General features: G+C 34.4%; 3 protein-coding genes across 4 annotated transcripts in view; 2 read left to right on the top strand and 1 right to left on the bottom strand.

Moving 5' to 3' along the window:
- The first annotated feature begins 4,115 nt into the window (after positions 1-4,115).
- Positions 4,116-5,813, top strand: LOC112511039 (F-box protein At1g47056-like). Its single transcript, XM_025116408.1, has one exon. It carries the CDS (start codon positions 4,237-4,239, stop codon positions 5,638-5,640), a length of 1,404 nt encoding a protein of 467 aa, XP_024972176.1. The 5' UTR covers positions 4,116-4,236; the 3' UTR covers positions 5,641-5,813.
- Positions 5,814-9,497: 3,684 nt separating this feature from the next.
- On the bottom strand, positions 9,498-17,929 carry LOC112511040 (mannose-P-dolichol utilization defect 1 protein homolog 2). The gene is made up of 8 exons (XM_025116409.1): positions 17,627-17,929; positions 16,727-16,880; positions 15,155-15,227; positions 14,934-15,000; positions 14,746-14,805; positions 11,187-11,247; positions 11,056-11,097; positions 9,498-9,980 (listed from the first exon to the last, which is right to left on the bottom strand). The coding sequence occupies exons 1-8, from the start codon at positions 17,780-17,782 to the stop codon at positions 9,868-9,870; spliced, it is 726 nt and encodes a 241-aa protein (XP_024972177.1). The 5' UTR covers positions 17,783-17,929; the 3' UTR covers positions 9,498-9,867.
- A 3,215-nt stretch (positions 17,930-21,144) lies between these two features.
- Positions 21,145-25,119, top strand: part of LOC112511225 (protein RER1A-like) — a 7,705-nt gene continuing 3,730 nt past the window's right edge. For both annotated transcript variants that reach the window (XM_025116758.1, XM_025116757.1), the window contains exon 1: positions 21,145-21,595. In XM_025116758.1, coding sequence (XP_024972526.1) covers positions 21,234-21,595 — 362 coding nt within the window. In that variant the 5' untranslated portion in view covers positions 21,145-21,233. The remainder of the gene's footprint in view (positions 21,596-25,119) is intronic.

The raw sequence follows: 25,119 nt of genomic DNA, 5'->3' as shown, positions 1-25,119 counted from the left end.
CCACCCGGCCAAACTCGCTAATGTTATCAAGAGACCCAAGGTCCTCATGATATTTAATATGGCAATTGTACATTAGTTATGGCCTTGGTCATATAAGACACTTGAAAATTTAAGATTTAGTCTATGTGGGACAAACCAAATGCCCAACAAGCACCTTCTCCCCTGCGAGTACTAGTCTTAGTCGTTGTGTGAGTCAAAAATATCTAATAACATTTGTGTTTAATGTAGGCAGGTTTCATATGGGGTTGATTGAGGTTGTCGGTGATCAATTTTTGCAAAAATGTAAAATCAAATACAATGTCACGAATATGTTATCATGATTACTTACTAAATAAATATATATCTTTTAGCAAATTCAATGAGTGAAAAATATCTAAAACAATATGTTAAATAAGGTTAAGTCACACGCAATTATTTATAAATATTCTCGATTATATAAATACAAAGTATGATGCTAAAAAAGATATCGAAATATTATTTTTAAAATAATTTATATAATTAAATGGGTCCAAAAGGGATATTGAAAAGATGTGGATGGGTCAAATTTAGGGCTTAATTGATTGTCCTTGACCAATGTTAAGATTGCCTTTATATAATTTGGGGGCTGGTGGAATTATTAAAAGACCCAGCCAATATTAAAAGGTTGTTTGGCAATTGTTGAATGGTTTGGTGTAAAATGATTAAGTGGTCAGAATGATTAAGAGGCTCTCATGATATAGTGCAAAATGAAATATAATTATTTGGTAATTGTGTACGATGAAATTAGGGCTCTTAATGGTTAAGGGAGATCCAGGATACAAAATTATTCAGAAGGTTTTGGAACCATTAAGAGACAGATTTTTTTTTGCCAAACAAGATTCACCTGTTAACGATTCAGAGACTGTCTCTTAATTGAACTATTAAGAGGTAAACAAACAACCCCAAAGTCATCATGGAATTAAGTTCCTGTTTGGTTTTATAAAATTGTATTGGACCAGATATTTATTTATATTGGTATCTTGGTAATTATAATTTATATAAAAATTAATGAGTTTATTATAAAATGAGATAAACCTTGAAGGATGTAGAAAGAAATCAAAGTCATTAATGTTGAAATTCTTTTGGAGACTCAAAATCAAATATGTAGTAGATTTTTTATTTTAGAAATTTGAACATTGTATTTATTATTTAGCAGCCCAATATATTTAACAAAGATTTTATATAAAAAAACTAATTAAAAATTTCATTGGTGGAGTTTTTTCTAAATTTTTCTAGGGCCCAAAATAGCAATTTATTTTTACAAATTTTCTTATTATAGTATTGTATTTTTAATTTTTCTTATTATAATAATGTACTTTAAAAATATTTTTTAGTAGGGCATCATACTTTCAAAAATTTACTCGTTATAGCATTAGGTAACCTTTTAAACTAAATTTACCCATTATATCAAGGTTTTTTGTCACTTTATCGTCCATGTAGGTTGTCCACATGTACGATAGTGCTGACATGATATTCCTTATTATAACATTGTACTTTCAAAATTACTTTATTATAACATCACCAATTTTTATTACAACATTGTACTTTTAGTTTTAATATTTTTTATCATTTAAACATCGTAAATTTATTCAAATATATTTACTAAAGATTATAATATCAAAAATTAAACATGTTTATAAAAAAATCATTATTTTATAAATAAAAATATTCATAAAAAATTATTCATTTGTTGAATTCATGTATGTATATATGTATGTATGAATGAAGGTGATAAGGATCCACGGTGGTGATTGGTTGGATGACGAGTAAGGAATTGAAGGATTATTTATTATATTGGATTGAGATTAGAATGCAAAGTGTTTTTCATGTAATCAGGTTTGAATTATTCTTTGCGTCATACTTTGAAAACACTATAAACATTGCATTTTAAATTTTTTCTTTTGAGGTTATATCAAAAATTGCTTTTTTTATTAATCTGGATATCTAATCCGTTATACAAGCCGACTAATTTCAGGACGACCATATAAACATTTGTTCTGTCTAGCTCTATCCATTCAACCCTCTTGTCATGTCCAGTCATATCCTCTTGTTCTATCCAGTCCTGTCCCGATCATGTTTGCATACCAAACACTACCTAAATGTTTGATAAATGATCCTAAACCCTAAAATTTAATGATGATTTTTTAAATCATATTTAATATATTTCCACTTGCCTGAACATTTGAAATAACGGAAATTGATCAAACTAGTTGATTTCCCTAATAATTCATTTTCAGTTACTTTTGGAATTGAATAGAGTTGTTCACCGGAGGGAGACGTTCCACTCGACCTTCCCCATCCGAACCAATAGGACAACGGACTTGGACTACCATTCTTGAGAAAATGGTTGGGTCGAGACTGACTTGTTAAAATTAATGAGTGGGCATGGGTGATGCAAAAAAATGGGCAACCTTGCCTAACCCATTAATATTTTATAAAAAATAATTTATATAATTAAAGTTGAAAATTCTTGATATTTATCGACACTCTTCAAAAATCTAAAAAGTAAAAACATAATTAACTCAAATAATCTAAGTTATGTATACTGTTATATATTTACAATTTAAAGTTAGAAAAATAACAATTATGTATTTAAATTATTTTACAAAACTCGTCATTTTATTTAGTTTTGTTTTGTTTTTTTTAATATAAAAAAAAGTAATTAGGGTCGTTAGCTAGTAGGCAAGCCCAACTCGTTTATAGAGTGGTATAGGCAAGTTTTCAACCTTGTAAAAAAGGCTTAGGTTTGTTATATTAGGCCCATCCGTTGGACATGAAAAATAGGTTTGGTCTGGCCCAAACCTGCAAATGAAGATCATTACGCAAATGTTAATATTTACGCAAACTTGTGTAAATATGTTTTTCTAATCTGAAAATCGAGTTCACACAAATGCACAAAACATTTACGTAAACTATGACGAAAATGAAAATTCAATTAAAAAGTGAACATGGTAGGAAAAATTGACTGTTTTGATCAATTCCCATTGAATTAATCAATTTCACTGGTTATAATATTTTTCAGTGAAAACACGTCTAAGTTAAATGAATTATGATAATGACATTAAGAGCATCTCTAATGGACCTCACTTCCAACTATTAGATGGCAAAAAATGGGCCCCGAATCGGGCTCAAAACAGTCCCGGTCTCAAATACTATTTCCGTAACCGGTCCCGGTCCCGACCAAAAACCCTAGACCTAGTTAAGGTACTTTGTAACCGATTATGAGGAGTGGTCCTCGGCCAGGCCCAAATCGGTTCTATTTTTTTTTAAATCAATTTTTTAAAGAATACAAATGTGTTATTCTAATACACTTGAATAACAAGAATTCTGAACGTTTGTGAGTTGATATCTTTCTACATACAACATATGACTTATATACAGTGAATAGAAGGTAAATAAGACAAAAGATGGGTCAAAAATGGTCATATGACTGTTGAGTATCGACAATAAAACAATAATGTTTTTGAAAAAATGGATCGGTCCTTGACCGAGCCGGTCCCAAGTCGGTCTCTATCCCGAGCCAGACCGGGCCCATTTGACCATCTCTAATTCCAACTCATCAAATTTAAAACTTATATAAAAATCTATAATAGTGATTGTTATAATAACTTTTTTTTATTAACCTGGATATCCAACCAGCTATGCGAGCCGACTAATATCATGACAACCACCTGCTTTGCAGATAACTCGGAATTACCGTATTTGAATTTCTGTGGCCATAAGAAGATTTTTATACCTCCTTGAATTTAAACCTGAAACTTCCTAATATTTTTGACTTTTGGAGCCAAGCTCTAATCAAGAAACACATGTGGTTATAACCTCTATTTTTAAGATCTCATATATTTTTTTCAATATTAATATATAAAATATTAATAATTATTAAATTAATAAATATATTAAAAAAACTAGGAAATATGCATCGATTTCTCAACTGCATGACGTGACTACCGACCGTACTGGAATGAAGGTGCATTAAATAAAACGTGATCACATCGTAGTTATCTTGAGCTCGCACTCACATGAATATCAACCATCTGTGCCTTGTAGTTTATAATTTTTTAAAGTCCGCAATTTAATCAGATTTTCAAGTCCACAGGCCCAGATGTCAATAGGTGAAAAGTACCATCCAATAAATATTTGATTCAACCACCGGTCGTTTGCTTCGTCTTTCTGCGGCTGCCGGAGGATATCTGCTCCGACGTAACGTCTCCGCCGTGGATGAGTCAGTTATCTTCATCCACTACCGGAGTTACCAGCCGCGGTCGTGACGACGTCCTAGATTATAGCTGTAGATCAATGGCGGACCAAGGTTTGCCGGACTTCCTTTTGCCTCCATCGGGGAAAGAGGTTGATGACGGTGTTTTTGTTGCCAACGATGTATCGAATCTTCCAGACGCTTGTTTGGCTTCAATTTTTCATTTCCTTGGACCTGGAGATCGGAAACGGTGTTCGCTCGTTTGCCGGCGGTGGCTTGACGTCGAGGGGCAGAGTCGTCACCGTCTCTCCCTTAATGCCCAATCGGACCTCCTTTCTGTCGTGCCATCTCTTTTTTCTCGATTCGACGCCGTCACGAAACTCTCCCTCAAATGCGAGCGTAGATCGGTGAGCATCGGCGATGACGCTCTCATCCTAATATCTCTCCGCTGTCAAAACCTCACCCGTCTCAAGCTCCGATCGTGCCGACAGTTGACAGATTTAGGCATGGAGAGCTTCGCGAAGAATTGTAAGAAATTGAAGAAGCTTTCGTGTGGATCGTGCACTTTTGGTGCTAAAGGAATGAACGCTGTAGTCGATAATTGCTCATTGTTGGAAGAATTATCGGTGAAGCGGTTACGTGGCCTCGCCGATGGAGCCTCGACGGAGCCGATTAGGCCTGGTTTAGCAGCAGCATCTCTTAAAATTATCTGTTTGACGGATCTCTACAACGGACAATGCTTTGGACCGCTCATAATGGGATCAAAAAATCTAAGAACCCTAAGGCTTTTCAGATGTTCTGGAGATTGGGATAACCTTCTGGAAGTTATCACCAACAACGTTAAGCCATTGGTTGAGGTGCATCTGGAGCGTCTCCAGGTGACCGATATTGGCCTTGCATCCCTTTCCAATTGTCGAAATCTAGAAATCCTTCGCCTTCTAAAAACACCCGATTGTTCTAATTTAGGATTAACATCTGTCGCACAGAAATGCAAGCTATTGAGAAAACTTCATATAGATGGATGGAAAACCAACAGAATCAATGATGAAGGTTTGATTGGAGTTGCTAAATATTGTCTTAATCTTCAAGAACTTGTTCTTATTAGTGTCAATCCTACTTCTTCTAGTCTAGAACGATTGGGTTCAAACTGTCGGAAATTAGAGAGATTGGCACTTTATGAAAGTGAAACAATTGGGGATGCTGAGATATCTTGCATAGCTGCTAAATGCACAGCTTTAAGGAAGCTATGTATCAAGAGTTGCCCTGTATCTGATCATGGAATGGAAGCATTGGCAGTTGGGTGCCCAAATTTGGTGAAGATTACGGTGAAGAAATGCAAAGGAGTAACGTATGATGGTGCTGGGTGGTTGAGGGCCAGTAAGGAATCGTTGGCTGTTAACATAGATGCGTGTTCAAGGTGCAGCTAGCGATCTTCAAGCTGCTATTAATGCTGTCGATCAACATCACTCCTAAATTAGCCAAATTCTGGATATTTAGGTGTCAATTGTATATGGACGTGGGGATTATGTGAGACCGGACTGTTTTTAATTTTTTTATACTTGAAACTTCACAGCAAAATACTGTGAAGATACCCTTCATGATGTTTTTGCTGTAAATATTTTTTTTTAATCTTTTCAAATGCAAAAATGGTGTCTCATGTGAACCCAACCCATTGTATATATATGTTATACTAAAAGGGTACTCGTATGATATAACGATATCCATTTCGATTTTATTGTTTTGATTTATTTATTGTCTTTGTTGATATTATATAATATAATTTTACGTGATTTTAAGAAAACGATAATATGATGTTTGATTAAAATATAAATTTGAATATTTCATAAAAAATAAAAACCGATATTGGTATTAATAAGTTAACTATCTAAAAGTTTTTGGTTTTTTGTGTAATTTGTTTAAATCAATTTTTTATTATAATTTAATTTAAGTTTAATAATGAAATAATTTAATTTTTTATAAACATAATAATCAAGTATCTGTTTGAACTCAATTATTATCTTAATTATATTTTTAAATTTAAAATGAAATGTTTATCATGTATTTAATTATGTTTACCTACAGTTAGTCATACGAATTCAAGGAGCTATAATAAGTTGTACTTACATACAATTGACTTGTAATCTTGAGTCTTAAGTAATATGTATCAGTAAACAATACTTCATACATAAAAAAAAATTATTTTTAAGAGTTTTTGTCAAATGCTTTATAATATAACTAGAAGAATACTTGCACAATGCAGCGAGATACATTTCGATTTTACTGTTCCATTTTTTTGTCTCACTCGATGTTATAATACGGTTTGATGTAGTTTTGAGAAAACGTTAATTTTTTTTATTTTTAATAAAATATAAATATGAAGGTATAGCATAAAAGTTGGAAAAAAAATATTCATATTAGTATTAAATTAACTATTTAAATTTTTTTTTTTTGTATTTCTTTAATTTTTTTTTTTGTTTAATAATATAATTTTTTATAAAGATAATAATTAAGTATTTTATTATAATTCAATGATTATTTTAATTATATTTTAGATATTTTATATTTAAAATAAGATGTGTATCCTCTATTTGATTAAGTTTAACTGCAGTTAGTTATACGAATTCAAACATGAAGTTTTAATAAGTTGTATTTACGTACAACTTATTTATAATCTTGAATTTTTAAGTAATATGCATTAATAAACATTACTTAATGCATAAAAATAATTTTTAAGAGTTTTTATCAAATACTTTATAATATAGTACAGATAACTAGAACGGTACTCGAAGAATGTTGCAAAATATATATCGATTTTGATGTTTCATTTTATTTTTTTGGTCTCTGTCGATATTGTAATATGAATTTATGTGGTATTGAGTAAGCAATAATATTTTTTTAATATAAATTTGAAGATATTATAAAAACTGAAATATAAATCTGGTAAACAGTCCATGGATTTGCACAAGACTTCCTCATTATCATAGACTTTACCATGAAGCTTCAGATTGTTGAGAAGGTTGTTAGACCTATTATAGTACTCAGTGGGAGATTCATCTTTCTCATGTACAAAGAGCTCATATTGTCTGACGAGACCAATCTTCTTACTTTTCTTCCTTCAATGGTTCCTTTGTATAGAACACAGAAGGTGTTCCACATGTCCTTAGCAATAGTGAGATTCAACAAGGAGAGACAGGGCAATGATAACCCTTACTTTGATATACAAGAAAACTTTCATTTTGTCATCTTTATTGTACTGCTTAGGATTTTTGATGAAATAAATCATAAATAATTATTTTGTCTAAATTAATTGATCAGATATGTGCCAAAAAAAATAGGAATATTAATTTCATTATACCCCGTACGTCATAAAGTTAATAATCATGGATAAGTCTACTTCATTGATTGTCAACCACAACTTTCGCCTTTTTGGATAGATAAGATCATATAAGTGCATCAATCACTTCCAAAACTAATTAAAAAAAGTCGTTCCTTACTTTCCATCAAACTTCCAAAGTCTCGTCTCTTTTAGAAATATTGCTAAAATACTTGTAACGCATTAAACTAGAGTCGATTTCAGTCCAAGTATACTCCATTATCGACCACTCCCATCTATTTGTCTCTCTTGTAGAGATAAAAATGATTGCATTATATTGGAGTATGTATCACTCGAAAATATATTCTTACTTTCCAACAAACTTCCAAGTTTCCATGTAAAATAAAGTTGTTTGGTATGTTAACCAACATGTGCGAAAATGTTTTGTTTATACAATGTTGTTTTATGTGTAATTCGTTCAAGACCATTTTCCCATATACAAAACAGTCATGAACGTTTACATATGAAACAACATTGTATAAACACTACCTTTTCACAAACATTGTTTCACAAAAACTGGTTTGCAAGTTTTGTATGATTTATTGAGTTTGTAAAATGATTATGCGTCTTTTAACATATTCATAATAAGGTATATATAGGGGAGTATAAAGTGTGTGAGAGCACCGATCAGGACAAGCGAAGTCACTGATCGGGAGACACTAGATATGGCCATAAACAGGTAATCTGATAGATGATGCAAGTAGTTAAACCAAACAAAAACATGTTCCTAATCCGAAGAGACAAGAAGCTCGGCCCGAATCATATATGGTTTTCGTTTGATTGCAAAACAATGGCAAAGAGAGGAAACGAGCAACGACATTGCAGAACAACAGAGACGAGAGACAAACAAGATTCAAATGTTTGCAACCACAAGAGGAAACGAGAGATGAGAGACATGGGTAATTACGTAATATGGCCGCCCCTGATCATATGACAATGGCCAAAAAATGAGTGTTCCAGAAACCATTTGAGCAATTCAGAGGTGGTGATTTGTTTGCCAAACCAAATCCGGGTCTGATCAAAGAAAGGTTGGCTCCCATCCTCCTTAACTATGTATGGCCAATTGGACGTTGGGCTTTGAATGATTCCACCCGGATGCAATCAAACGCCCACTAAGGTCGTTTACCAAATGCTTACTAGGTGAGCATGGTAAGGACCAAAAATCTTATCCGGTAAAAAGCATAGCAAGGGCTGAGAATCTTACCTGCTAAGTGATGGAGAAGACTCTTACCCGGAAAGGTTTATCGGGTAAATACAATTTGATGGCAAAGAATGTCACTTGATAAGGTAAATGAGGGTGATAGACTACTCTACCGGTGAGTGCTTACCCAATAAGTGTTTGGTAAATGGCCCCTAAGTTTCTGTTACCTTTGGAAAGGTAACATATTGGCTACCTCATCAAGAACACGACTTGGTTCTTGTAGCTTGAGAAATATCTTGGTTTCGTTGACAATTCATGAAATATTATTAGTGTTCTTTGCAAACTTTCTTGTTCTTTGTTGATTTGTTCTACTAGGGGTGAACAAAAACCCGAAAACCCCGAAAAACAACCTACCCCACCCCACCCCATTGTTTGGGTGCTTAATACTTCTAAAACGTTTTAAACGAGTTGAGATTTTTAAACCACAATCCTTAGATTGGGTTGTTCAAAGGCCTTCAAACCAGCCAACCCAACCCATGTGCACCTCTATGTTCCACAATCCTACGACTTAAGCTCCATGGATGTGATGAATAGGCTAGTGAACTTGTAAGTTTGTAACCTTAAACTTTATCAGGAAACTGTGGATTGGGTAGCTGAAGCAACTCTTCTAGTTTCCATGATGATGAAGCATAGAAATCACTTGCCCATAAATTCACATTACCATGCAATTAGCACTTGGAACTCTCCAACACACCTAAAACACCTACTGTGCAATAAATAAACCATTTCTTTAATTACATAATATTTCTATACAGCAAATACTCACACACATTCCTCACTTTTGGTGAGGTATGAACCCTTGACCTCCTGGGAGGCTGTACTCCCTAGTACTGCTGGGCCAATGACCCTTTGGTGAATCATTGACAGCAATATATACACATATATATATGTGTGAGTGTGTGTGTGTCATATTCTGCACCCAACCGATATGATAATAACTATTTGTAGAATTTCACTGAAACTTTGTTGTCTGGAGAAGAAAATAATAAACAGTTGTTGAAATACTAGAAACAAAAAGCCGTATCAAACCTGATGCACAATGCAACAGCTAAATGTTTGCAGCATTTGAAGTTGGTCAAACTATTCTGCTTTCTTCCCTTTCTTTGTTGTCATCTCTTCTGGCTTCTTGTATAAGATGATTTGGCTTAAGATCGCACCATTTGTCAATATCCCAAGAACAGACCCCATAACAACTTTAAACAAATTAAGGAGAGCATTGAGTAAAGAAAAATGATACGAAATGAGAATGTTAATTGCTAGTCTGTAGAAGATGCTACTGAAATATGTTCCCTTGATGCCTTGACAGGCTATTTAGTTTATTGGCCTTCTACAAAACCGACTTTAAGAATTTAACCCTCTAGTGTATTTTCATGTGTTTCTGGGAACAGACTGTTTAGCACTAGAGGAATGCTGTTTGACAGGCTCATTTAAGTATATAGCCTTAAATGAGAATTTCATTAAATTTATGACCTCTTGACCTATTAAAAGAAAAATGGCTTCATACTCTTCAGAAGGTCATGGATTTAATTAAAATCTCATCAAAGGTTATACACCTAAATAACTCATGCTTAACACCAGATGCAGATCTGATGAAGGTCATAGAATTAACAAAAAATTTAAAAAGTTGTGGTCCTAATTGAAAACTCATTTAATAAGATCATTTAACAAAATGACTCTTGACTTGACTACCAATTAAAGAATAGTGGACATTGCCAATTTGCAAAACCACTCACCACCCTCAAGACAGACAATGAAAGGCCAACTAGAAAGCAAGAAATACACCAACCCAACAGACCATAGAGCATGCTAAAGAAAGGAGAGTCGATTTAGTTAAAGGAACTTAAATGAGTTTTCAATTAAGCACATGACCTTTAATAAATAAATAAAAACTCAATAACCTTCAAATAACTTGCCTTTGGTGTGAAGCGCACTTTATTAAATAACCCAGAAAAGAGCTTAGCAGCAAAATAATGTAAGATGTGTCTTAACAGAACTACAGAAGACTATGAGTGGGAATCCTTTGGTAATGATTATAGCAGTTACGTGCAATAGAAGAATCCAACCCGACCCACCCGAATCCACCACCTCCAAAAGAATGCAAATAAAATCTTAGAAATCTAAAATTTGGACTTGTGAGACCTTTGAACAAGTAGTGATGTGGTGTAAGCAATATCAAAGAAGGTATAATAAACTTAAACAGGAACAAAATGGAAATATTTACTGAGTAAATGGAAGATAATTATTTCAATAAATACAGGTTGAGGATACCACTTGTTGGAGCTTTTTCTTGAAGGCTGGTAAAAACTCTTACTGCAAAATCAGATACAAACAGCATAAGACAACTCTGCAATCATATCAATCTTTATGCATAGATTGAGATGTATTAAGAAAGAATTTACCTATAGAGCCAAGAAAATTCATAAATGAAGTTATGAAGCTAAGCTCCCCTGTGCTTTTGTTCTGCTCAAACATAACATACTCATCACCAACAGAAGTGTAATATTATCAACATCTGAGATCATAAGATACAGTTTGTGTGTGCTATCTTGGTGGTGCTTTTAAATCTCTTCTATTTTTAGGACATGGTGGGGAGCACATGATAACACTAATAGAAACCAAACCAAACCAAAAATATCCCACTCAAAAATAGGGTCTCCATCCAGGGGCATGTTGTTTTGGGGGGGGGGGGGGTCCACCTCAAAAGGTATAGCAATTGTTTCCGTGAAACCCGGACGTGTGAGCAAAATATGTGCTTGCTTCGAAACTTATATCAAACAGGCTCTGGTGTGTAGATAGTACCCATCAAATTGTAACTTAACATATCACAATACAGTAAACGCTGCCACTAACCTGTTTACTTTCCTAAATCCTTTTCTGTTCCTGTCTCTGTTTCACACCTGTGATATGAAGGCATATGACTACATGCAAACACACTAAACAAACTTTGAATATTTATCATTTATGATGTCTATTTTTTTATGTCTACATGTTATTCTACTACAACTTAGTTCATTGACTTGATACATGCATTAATCATCAAACTAGGGAAAGGAAACAAAAGGACGTCATGTTCGAAGGTCTTAAAATTACTTTGTTTGGATTACTTCTATACAAATTTTTCTTAATAATGAACTTCTTACATTGTGCCCTTCTTTTGTTCCCGTTCCCTAGTTTGATGATTAATGTATGTGGCAAGCCAATGAACTAACTTCTAGCAGAATAACATACTATTATATATTCAAAGTTTATTTGGTGTGTTTGAAGAAGATGTTGGGCATATTCCTCTTGTTTTCTCACTATTCTCCCTTTTTGCATTCGCCTTCGGTCGACCTATGACCATGGTGGTGTATGAGACCAGGGCCCTTTATCCCTATCGGTTTCTTGTCCTTTCTTTAGTCGTCATCTAATGGAGGAGATATAGGTTTCCATCCCTACTCTCTTCTCAGTTCTCTACTGTTGGTGTGCAGCCTTGTGTTGATGTTGGTCAAACCAGTAAATAAATGGGTGAAATCGTAAAAGATGCCATTTTTGGTATTCTATTATTTTGTTATTTTTCTTTGAAACAATCAACCCGTTCCACCCCATCCAAGGCATAGGATAAAACATAATATGAAATCCTCAAGCAAGAAAATTGCAAGGATGGGCCTTAGGATTCACACGCCCTCAACCATTATTGCAAACCAATGCTCCACAATTGAGGCTCCCTGCTTACAATTTCTGTTTGATCTTCATGTAATGATTCCCCCGTGGATAAGCAAATATTCTCTAGGATTAAAACAGTGAAGAATTTTGGAACCCATCTGGATTTTGCATGAGAATGGACCTTGGAGGGATGAGGGATCCCAGTACCATGTGGCATCACTTACCAGTTACCACTAATATGCCTAGATGTACTTGTATGGAGAAACATGGTACCATGAATGGAACTTGGCCATCACCAAACTATCTTTCTCCTAATTGGCATAAAAAAGTAACATAAAATTACCCAAATTTATTCATCTCTCATTTTACCGATTTGTTCAATTGAGTACATTTTACGTCCCTCTTACATGCTTAATTTGCTTACATAAATCTCTAGACCGAAAAAGGATATCTGTCACAAAAAATGACTTTTTTGTAGTCAATCAAAGAATTTAATATGAAAACCTTAGAAAGTAAAACAAATTATATTGGTAACTCGTTTGCAGAAAATTGTCAACCAAAAGAAAGGGTACATATAAAAAGGGACAGACCAGATGAACATGGTAACAACGTTGAACATGGACTTGTAATAGATATTCCATCCTCCCCCCCCCCCCCTCTTTCATCCCAATATTAAAGTCCACTTATACTTTTGGAACTTCAACCCAACAACTTTCAAAATTAGAACTAACATACATGTTTTAGTTTATTTAAAGTCAAAATTATCTTCAGAGAGAGTTCATAACTTAATGCACTCAACAATTATGTCTACAACCAAAACAAGGGTTTACAATTTTCAATTGAAAAGGCCCTTTGTTACTCTAATATCACGTGGCATCTAATTTTTTGGATGGAGGCGGTAACTTTCTTGTTACCATCTTCAAAATTAAAACTAGATGTCAATTGATGAGTGTAAGACCTATCCCATTGCTCCATAACGACCCCAATTTGATTGTCCATGAAAATTTCAGGAGTTTTATTTAACTTCCCAAGCTCCCACATCAAAAATCACACCTCTCATTATTTAAAGAACCCATCCTCCCAACAAAATCTGCCTCCTCCCTGTCTTTATCACTACAGAAACACAAAAGATAAAAACATAGAAAGAAGAGTGCTTGATGAAACAATTTAAAGTGAGTTGAATCCATACAACTTTTCAAGAAACTTTGAGAAAGATTTGTCAACCTTCACTTCACATCCTTATCTATCCCTCTCCTACCTTCTCAAGTTAGCACATAAAATATAAACCTCTCAGTGATTGAAAACCCATTTTCCAAGAAGATCTCTCTCTCCACTATCTTATTGCTAAAAAGCAGAAAGACAGAGAGAGGGAGAGAGAGAGAGAAAGAGAAAGAGGGAAGAATGTTTGACGTAACAATTTAATGTGAGAGAGAAGATTCGATTCGTTACCTATGTAGAAAGTTTCAGCAAGAGTCATATTTTCATCCCTTGAATGGTTAGTTTATTTCCGCTGAAGTGCAGACAGTAGTTAGCTGACCGACTTTTCTTGCTGCACCCAAACTGCAGGGTTCATCTAAATACCTCATGTTTTTTTTACTCAGTAGGACACCATAATGATACTTATTTTCATCAAGTTGGGAGAGTGTCTAACAATCCCTCCTTAATTGAAAAACTTTTCTTTATTTGGAAGAAGAAGTCGATCAAATGATTTATTTGGCCATCCAGTGATTCCAATACATTGCAGACTATTTACATGGTCCACACCTATGACGACAAGCACTTCCAATACATTGCGCTTACGGGGAATAAACTGCCGTTTTTCTTGTTCCCAAACAGAGTGGTCTAAACATGATTGCTTCTCTGGTTATTTCTTGAGAGGAGGGTAGTACATAGTAAGGCAAACTTTCAGATGAATACTCATTTTCATCATTTTTAAATCGTAGCTGTCATCATTTACTAGTTATCAAATAAGTGATAAATATTATCAAGGTTATGGCATGTATAGATATGCAATGAGCCTAAGTATTGCATTTACCACCTTTGACAAAGAAATATAAGAGCATTTACTTATGAGAAAGAACCTAGAAGAATTATGAGAATGAACTTTGAAAATATTGCAGGGAAGACAACTAGATTTTACATAATAACTGAAAGAGCACTGTCTTACTTTGGAGAGAATATTATGAGGGATGAAATTTAACAGCTAACGCTGTTAAGAATATTTACCTCAATAAACAATTCATTTTTTATCAATGACAAACAAAAGTTATAGCAAGGGAAACAACAAAAATGAAAGCTCGGCAAGCAGTAACTTACCTTAACGTTTTTCCAAATCTGAGGGACCCTGGCAAAGAAAAAGATAGCATGCTGGGATGCCTGAAACAAACAATTTCCTCAAGAGAGTTTAGAAATTTTCAAAAAGTAAGGTAAAAAAAGATTGGAAAGGTAGTTAAGCATGCACGAGAATAAATTTTTGAGCCAAAATCACGAAGTCTTTCACTTACATATAGTGCTTCAAAAAGAAGGGGATGAATTTTCCCAGCTAAGATTGTTGGTGCTAGACCACAATATCTGTGATAATATCATTGAGGAAATGAAGTTTATATACATATAGAAGTAGAAGGTGAAACCTTCCTAATAAATAGAGGCAACTTACAAGGCACATATTAAGGAACAAAATAATATAATTCCAACAATTGTAGGGTTTTATAACCAGGTAGGATACAGCAATGCACGGATCCATGTCGAGTTACCCACAGGCTGAGAGAAATAATAGATGGTTGCGACCAAGATTATAGCTGCAATGACCAGAAACAAGATACAGAATGCCGTTTATGACTCCTCAGCTGCAAGATATAGAAGTTCCAATATCCAAAAGAAGTATATATTGATTTTTAAAAATATAACTTCACAACAGGCCAAAGCAAATCAGGACAATCTGGGTTTTGGAGAAATTTCTCTTTCGTAATATAGAAATCTCTAACAAAGGAAACAATAAAGCTTGTTCAATCCTTCCAAATCTGCAAAGCTTTTAAAAAAAATAAAATATTTTTTAAATATTTCCAAATCTTTGTCACAAGCTGGGGATCTTCATAGACACATCCTCTCTACTCCTAGGAATAGAGGAAATGTATGTGTACATAGTGGGCTATACTGGGTAGGTTTGGTTTGACAAAGGAATGATTTGAGACCAGAGATGTCGATCTAAGTGAAACCAGGAAGGACTCCAACTGGTCAGATTAAAACAAAATCATGTATTTTAGGATATTCTTAGCAAAATATACCTAATTGCCTACAAAGCAAGCCAGCAACAGTAAAGCAGTTAAGCCCAAAAGCAAGGATACAAAATTCTTGGTTTGTGGTTGCAGGAGGACCAAGACAGTCCCAAAATATTATTCAAAATGAAATCCACAAAAGGGTTCATAATTTGTAGGTAGACAACGATTGCTTATCAAAGGATCACAGTTGAAGAATACTCTTGTCCTGTTACTGTTAGTACTTATAAAATTAGAAAGGTTCCTCAACAAGACATCCAAAATGAGATTGAAGATAAATTAGCCAGATAACCATATCCTCTTTTTTGACCAATTCACCTTGCTGGTAATGGAGGGACCTTAATTGCAGAAAAATGAACATGTAGCCTATAATGCCAACCATTGTAGTCATGGATGTCGATAGTTGGAAGTTCTAAATACGCCAAACTTTATTTGGACTCGCATAATATTTATTGGTTACAAAAATTATATTGTTAATCTGAGCAGATATGAATGCTCAAAGGATTCTTCTTGAAGAACTAATTGTGAAAATAGTCTCAAGCTCATTTCTTAGTGACACTTTTCTTTCATTTAATCCGATTATGTGATACCGATCTTTGAAGTTGAACATGCCCTTCTGCCATATAGTTCCATGGTCAATTCCTGAAGTTACTATTTTAAATAAAAATCATCATAGTGACAAAGTGATTGCGGTTGACTATGGTCCAAGGTATTGTCAGAGTTTGTTTCTCTTTATTATTTCCAGCTCAAGGTGACATAATCTTTAAGGCAAAAAGGTAAGAAAACAGATATTCCTTTGTAAGAATTAATTTTTTTCTTCAGATACAGACCCTTAGGTAGTGGGAAATCGTGTATAGGATGCTGGACATTTCTATGATGCACATGAGTATACAAGTATAATCTTCGTTTCTCATTGACATCAATACAAAAATAATATGTCCGGCGTAACACCTCACTCAAGGGACAAGGTTCTTGTACTACCAGAACTCCCAAGAGAAGTGATAATTTGCTGCTTACTATACCTTGGAGCAAAAGAAAGGCCAACTCCCCATAAGCTGAAAATGGAAGGCCGTTGTGAAGACAGTATGCCAAAGCTATGGTATAACCAACCACTTCCATTTCAAAGGCCACAACGCTAAGACCTCTGACACTCTTATGTTGAATGATTTTCATTATCTGTAAAAGTAGCATAAATCCAAGTCGGAGTCTTAATCACTCCATCCAACAAAAGAAAAATACCTGCTTATATAGGTGCATTTGTGCAGCATACAAAGGCAGAGGCATGTGCTTAGATATTATAATCAACTCAGCTGAGTCTCTTCAAACACATCAAATGTTACCAGACAATGATTTAAACTTATTCATTATAACAATAGTTGTATACCACCATCAAAACTTGAGAAGATTTTGATTTAAAGCACAATATTATAATTGAAACTGTGTGAATTGAAATCAAGGATGTCTAAAAACCGCACAGCATATGTTAAAATGGTTTCTTGATTAATGTACTTAATTCCAAATTCTCCCAGATCGAGTTCTGCTTAAAGCATTATTGAATTTCAGATCATACTGTGAAAGCAAATTAGTCATCAAAAGAATAATCCAATCTACTATCTAGATAAAAAGATGACTTAGATCCCATCTGCCATAGCTTAAGTAGATTTTGTTTTAAGCACAATACCATAATTGAAAGTGGTTAATAATCCATTGATAATTACTGATTACAACCTAACCATCGACATCTCTAACATTTAATGGGCAGTCCACAAGATTGGAAACTATCAGAGAAGTTGTCCGTACCGATAATCAACGATGATCTCAATTTATAGCAAAATTGACGAATAAATTTGAAGAATTGGAATCGCAAAACCCTAGAGGCCATGGAGGGTGATGTGATAACAAAAAAAATCGAATTGCGTAACCTGAGGTAGTTTAACGGTAGTGGAGGCGGCGACTATGGCGTAACCTAGGAGCTTAGAAATCAGAGGAAGCATACAGTCCTTTTCAGGGAACTTGCCGTTGCTTAATGATCCAAAAACACAGCTAAAGTCCATTCCAAGGAACTCCATTGGAGCCATTTTGATGGCCCGATGGAATTAAAGAAAGAAAGATGGCCTGACTCGGAGGAATCGCCGGTGGCTTCCAAGAACTCCGGCCAAAAATCTGAAGCAATATTTATGGATACGTTCCTTCAGAATTGAATCGTATCATCGAGAAGCCAATTTAAACAGGCCATTGACTTTCCATAGTTTTATTGGGCCCTAAAACAGCAATCTACCAAGTCCAAACCCACCCAATCTCGGGTCGGGTTTGCCCGGTTTTAAATCGGTTTCCGCCCTTTCAAAATCGGGTCGTCCTGTGTAGGGGTGAGCAGCGAAACCGGGTACCCGGCTATAGAACCGCCTTGGAACCGCCGGTTCCAGAACCGGAACCGATATGAGTGGTTCCGGTTCCGGTTCCTAAAATACGTTTGCGATTGAGAATGGTTCCGGTTCTCAATTTTTCAGAACCGTTACCCGCCGGGTACCCGGTATTTTTCAATAAAAAAATAATAATTATTTTTTAATACCAAATTTATATTAGGTTTACATCTTAAAAGCACGTCGTCATCTTCATTCTTCATCTAAATTCTTCATATAAAATGATTCGTATTTTTTCAAATTGTGTGTTCACTTGAATTCATAGTATGTAATCGTTAAACTTTGAACAATTACCATTATAGTATGTAATCGTTAAACTTTGAACAATTACCATTATAGTATGTAATCGTTAAACTTTGAACATTTTCTATTAGTCTATTATGGTTTGTAATCGTTAATCAATATTTGTAACCATTATTCTGTATAATTTGTATTTTTGCATATTTATTTAGTGTTTTGGCAATGTTTTATTTTTTATTTCTAAATAACAAAATTTTAATATTTTAGGAAGCGGGCACCCGGAACCGGAACCGGTTCCCGGTTCCAAAAATTTAGGAACCGCTCTAACCGGTTCCGGTTCCAATATCTCAAGAACCGCCGGTTCCGGTTCCGGTCAAAAAGGGCGGGTACCCGCCTATGCTCACCCCTAGTCCTGTGCGGTTCTGAACAAAAATCCTATGACTGATTAAGGCCCAGTAATTGGTTCTAATTTCGTCGGACATGTCGAAGATTATGACTATCATCTCTAAATACTATCCAATGGGATATTCGCAAGAATGGTGGTCATGATGGTATAACCTTTGACAACAACGAGGGAAATCGGTCCAAGAATACACCATGGAGTTTCGACGACTTGCGGCTGACGTTGGGAATTTCGACAGACAACGAATATGTCTTCACCAAATATGTTGTTGGGTTACATTGGCAAATTCAAAACGAGTTACGGCTTCATGCATAGGGGATGTCTCCAGTGCAAGTCGTGTCGCCATGGCCATTGAGTTAAAGAATAGATCCGGAGATTGTTTACCTTAAAAATCTAGTTGTTTACCTTAAGAAGACGGAAGTTGGCGTGTGTGCATTGATTACCGTGCTCTTAACAAGATCAATGTTAAGAATCGATATCCATTTCTCGTATCGATGACTTGCTCGATCAATTGAAACATGTTATTTTTACAAAACTCAACTTCAGTTAGTAGTTGTGGCGGTTGCAAAAAAAAAACATGACGTTGTTAAGGACTTTTTGATTTGCTAGGCTTGGTTGTTACCGTGGTAAACTCTTCTTGCAAACGAAAAGATATGTTATGAGAAAGTCACGAAGATAGAATTCGAGAGGAAATTGGAAACGGCAAAATTGAGACTGGCTAGGGGCTAAACCAAGAGATTTCGCTTGTACGAGCCGGAGATACACGATAGAATTTTCATCTTAAAACAATTATAAGTTTGATTGCTTTGTTTCCAGATGTTATAAAGGTGTTTGAATATGTTGAAGATGATGGTGATAATGGAGCTACTCGGCTTCAAGCAAGTGGTCTTTTATCATACTTCAAGATATTTGAATTTGTGTTTTAATATGCACTTAATATTAACCATTTTAGGGTTAACAAATTCATTGTCTCAAGCTCTTCAAACGAAAGATTTAGTCATCTTGGAAGCGAGTCATTTGATAAGAACACCCTTAGGACAATTGCAGATGTTAAGAGAAAATGAGTTTGATCAACTTTTGGAGAAATGTTGCTCTTTTGTGATGTTGGGATTTTAACATGAGAACTGATCCCGCATAGGAAGGGGAGGGAAATTTGGAGAGGCTTATCAGCTCCACAAGTCTTATCAAATTAGACTAAGCCCTTCTAACACATGGATTGAGTTTGGTGCCTGGCGTATATACATTAATGGTCAAATAATGGGACTTGGGCCTTTACTGTGGCCGCAGTATGTATGGGTCGAAATTATGTTTATCGTTGATTCCAAGTAAGTTTACTTACTATTTGACAATAATTTGTTATATAAACATAAATACATCAACGAAATATACGCAGTTCATTTTCCACGTGATTTTGATGACAAGGAAAATGTCATTATTAAACACGAACTTGACATCTACTATCATTCTGTTTATAATGATGTCAAATTTGCCGACTTGGCCAGATTGATGGTGGCAACAAGAAAACATCTTTCTCATCCTTTAGTCTATCGATTATTGAGACTAACACTGGTTTTGCTCGTTGCAACTGTTACGGTTGAAATATGTTTTTTGGCAATGAAACTTGTCAAGACAGATCTACATAATCGAATTGGTGATAACCTTTTTAATGTTGCCCTTATTTATGCTATAGAAAAAGAAGCACATGATAATGTTAAGAATGAAGATGTTATCGACCGTTTCCAGAAGAAGAAGACACGCTAGGACAAATTTAGGAGCTGTTTCTCAATAATATAAAAAAACATATTTTTTGTAATTATTTTTGAGCATATTTTGACAATTTTAAAAAATGAAGACGTGTTAAAGACGAATTTAAGAATTGTTTCTCGGTCCTATAAAAACCAATTTTTTGTGATTATTTTTGGGTCTATATTATATTATATTAATTATATGGTGCTATCGTTTGAAAAAAATCATGGGTCCATACCTGATTCCAACCCAATAGATATGAATTAACGAAATTTTGTATCAACTAATATATCAAGTTATCTTAGATTGAGTTTTTTTAAGAGGTGTTTGGGATTGCTTATTTGAAACAACTTATACTTTTATAAAAGAATACTTATCAACTTATTATAAGTCAGAAGTTTTTGTGTTTAACTTTTTCAAAAACTTTTTATTATCGATTTAACACCGATATAAATTATTTACCCAAACACTAAAAAAAATGTTTATTATCGATGTATTAAAAATTGCTTCGAAGAATCGAACAGCTTTGTATGTAAAAATCTTCTTCAAAGAGTAGTCATCCAAAGGGCGTACGTTAGCTACTTCCAACCTAGTTGAACGTAAACCAACTTTTGTCGTACCCAACAGTCTGTCTGTGTAAACCACCATCTGGATCTCTTTCTTTCTCTCTCCTTAATCGTTCATACATAGAGGAAAGAGGAAGAAGAAATCAATACAACAATGACGACTGTCGGTGGCGGTGGCGGTGGCGGTGGGGGCAACGATCTCAAACACTCTTCAGTCTCTGAATGGACCTACACTGTCTCCCGGCGATACCAGCACCTCCTAGACAAGTCAACCCCACACGTCCTCCGCCGTTGGATCGGTTTCGCCATCGTCTTCTTCGTTTACGCCCTCCGTGTTTACTTCGTTCAAGGTTACTACATCATCACCTATGGCCTTGGAATCTACATCCTTCAGCTCTTCCTCGCTTTCCTTTCTCCTCAGGTTGATCCAGAACTTCAAGATGGCCCTTCCCTACCTACCCTCGGATCCGAAGAATTCCGCCCCTTTGTCCGCCGTCTTCCTGAATTCAAGTTCTGGTGCGTCCCTTTTCACTTGCTCTCTTCCTAATCATATTTTTGGATAAATATGTCTGATTACAAGCATCAGATTTTTGGTTGTTTACTTAAAATGGGTTTGTAATCGTAGATTCGCCCAATATTGGTTTCATTAGCCAACAAATTGATGAAAATCCTGATAATACCGTTTCAAATATTGATATGACGTATGATCCTGTCTCGTATAGTTTTAGAATTGAGTTTAAACACCATCACTTKTACTATTGAGAAACCCTAAATCCCCAATACAGGATCATGGTGCTTGATTTAGGGTAATACCGATGGTATTCAGTTTTAGCCATAAAGGGACTAATGTAAAAAATGCCCTTGTGATTTGTGGAGCTTACCTGATCAGACAGAATGTGACATTAGATTGTAATTGATGTAAAAGAAGTTGTGTGATAAGTGAAACATGATGTCAAAGTGATGACTTGAAACGGAGAAAACTCTAATAGATGCTTGATCTTTGTTTGTAATTATAGATGATAAGATTATCTGTTTGGGAAAAAAGACCAACTTGGCTAGGAGCCTTGATTGTAAAGGTACTAGGAATTCAATTTGGCACAGATATGTAACTGTAGACTTGTACTATCCTCACCCCAAAAAACTGGACAATAGATCAGCAGAAGAAATGATATACCTATGGACTCTGGTCAGTAACATACTATAGTAAGGACACTATAGGATTGGACTGGACTGGACTGGACTGGATGGGTGAGAATGAGGTGTGCGGGTGAAAGAATTGTGCAAGGTTTTAGGGTTTTAATTTAACATGTTGTTTGGTAATTTATCAATCTTGTTCCATCTTCTTGATTTTGTTCCAACTATTTTGGTGGGGAAAAATGCATTTTTGCCCCAATGTCCTGGTTTAATGCCACACCAACGTATTAGCTTGTGGATTCTGAATAGGACCTCCAAAATTTTGAGGCCTTATTTTACATATTCTGGGTTTAGGTTTCTTGAATCTTGATTTGAGTCGGGGTCCTCTTTTGAGTTGGTGGGTTTTTCTCTATTCTCTTCTCTTGTTTTTTTTCCCTGTATATGTCAAGGTTTCAACTTTGTCCACCTCGTCCTCCATCTTTGACGCCAATATCGTAAGCCTTTGATGTATTTTCATCATGCGGGCTTGATTTTCTACCCAACCGAGGACTTTGATCTTTAAAAGCATACATTTGATTTTGGATATGTTATAAAGTCGATCGCCTTTTGGGTTTTGGAATATTAGGGTTCCAAACTAAACCTTCCTCTTTTTCAGGGATTTGGCGTTAATATAAATAAGCCAGACCTTTCGTTCTTGGTCGTAGGTTTGCTTTCTAACTTTTTCTATTTTGAAAACTATGAAAGATTAGGTTTAGAATGTTAATTTACTATTTATCAATTGTCTTGGTACATGTTTAACATGACCTCCAATAAGATTGGAACGGCCCTAGCACCAAGCATGGGGAAAGTTTTTCTTCTATCATGTCTCGTCCCATATTATCCCGTGTACAAAATGCACCTTAACAGGCTAACAGCTATTCCAAACTCTGAATAAACAGTTGCCTAAGGTGTCCGGTGACCAATGTAATTCAATACAATAATCCTCAAGAACATGGAAAGTATGTATTCCTCTCCACCACATAAACCCTAATTGTACCCAACTTTGAAAAGGTTAACAAGGCTTTCAAGTTCTTGGCTTATGTTGTTTATAAAATTATATGCCACTTAATAACACATGTATGAGTAACCGATGCAGCATGAGTATTTCAAGATGAATTATGGACATCAGTGTTTTCCTGCTAGGTTAATGGGCAGGCATGGCTAATTTTAGTCCAGAACCATGATTCGTTGGTAACATTCTGTAATTAGAGAGATTAGAAGTTCACAAGCAGGTTGAGTATGATTTCAAGACCGCCAATTCTGCCACCTCCTTAGTGCCAGGGTGATAAAAGAAATAAATCTATATCTATATCTATATATATATATATATATTAAAGGAGAAACCAAGGTTGATGACTTAGCTTCTCCTAAAGGTTGGAAACTTATTTATCTTTTTTTTCATCCATCCTCCTTTAATCTTTTTTTTAATTTCACATTCTAATTTCTATAAACATTGATTATTCATTTATGTTTGCATTTAACACAATCTTTTCATTTTCCCTAACTCTTCTTCATAAATTGTTCATCATTCAATCTCTTTTCTCCATCTCCATCACTTGATTTGTTTTTCATTTCATTTTTCTCCATCTCCATCACTTGATTTGTTTTTCATTTCATTTTTCTCTATCTCCATCACTTGATTTGTTTTTCATTTCATTTTTCTCCATCTCCATCACTTGATTTGTTTTTCATTTCATAAATTGTTATTTTTCAACAAATTTATTTTCAAGTTTATTTCGAGAAGACTAATTCAGGTATGTGTTCCTTTTTATTTTTGTTGGCATTTTAGAATTTTGTTTTTTTTACTTTTCTCTTCTATGATTTTCATAAGTTTTCTCAATGAAACGGAGAGTTTGTTCTTGACAACACTTTTAGAGTTTTTATGGCAACAATGGTTCGATTAATCGTCTGATGATAGAATCTTGAAAGTATTACAAACCATGATGTAGCCTCAACAAATTTCAACATATTTCTGTAATGGTTATCTTTTTTCAAGTATACTTTGAGAAAACTAATGTGTGTATGCATTCCTTTTGACTTTTATTGAGATTTTTGAAGTTTTTTTGTTACAATTTTTCATGTAGCATCACCAAACTTCAACATGCGCTTAATGGTTACATTTTTTTTTCAGATTTATTTCGAGACGATTAATCTGAGTATGCAATTCTTCTTATTTTTGTTTGGATTTTAGAGTTTTTTAACTATAAATCTATATATCTATATCTATATATGATTATAATATCCAGGTTTCGTAAACTCGTACAAATTGGGTTAAGTAAATTTTTGGTAGAATTATGCATAATATATTTGTACCCTATGCTTAACCAACTTGTATCTCAGACCAGTTTTATGTCAAAAGTTGAGTTTATACCTAATTTGACGTAAAGTTGAGAATATAAACTTGAAGGGTTAAAACCGTCGAATGATTAACTTTATATATATATAATTAAAAATAAAAAAAAATAAAAAAAAAATATATATATATATTAAAAGAGAAACCAAGATATATATATTAAAAGAGAAACCAAGATTGATGACTTGGCTTCTCTTAAAGGTTAGAAACTTATTTTTTTTTTCATCTATCCTCCTTTAATCTTTATTTTTTTAATTTCACATTCTAATTGTCTATAAACATAGGTTATTCATTTATGTTTACATTTAACACAATCCTTTCATTTTCCTTAACTCTTCTTCATGAATTATTCATCATTCAATCTCTTTTTCTCTATCTCCATAACTTTATTTGTTTTTCATGTCATTTTTCTCCATCTTCATCACTTGATTTGTTTTTCATTTCATAAATTGTTATTTTTTAACAATTCTATTTTCAAGTTTATTTCGATAAGATTAATTTAGGTATGCATTCC

The sequence above is a fragment of the Cynara cardunculus genome, assembly GCF_001531365.2.
Source record: "Cynara cardunculus var. scolymus isolate 2C chromosome LG 4, CcrdV1, whole genome shotgun sequence".
Classification (NCBI taxonomy): domain Eukaryota; kingdom Viridiplantae; phylum Streptophyta; class Magnoliopsida; order Asterales; family Asteraceae; genus Cynara; species Cynara cardunculus.
The sequence above is the reverse complement of the archived record's forward strand: the minus strand, read 5'-3'. Positions and strand labels throughout refer to the sequence as shown.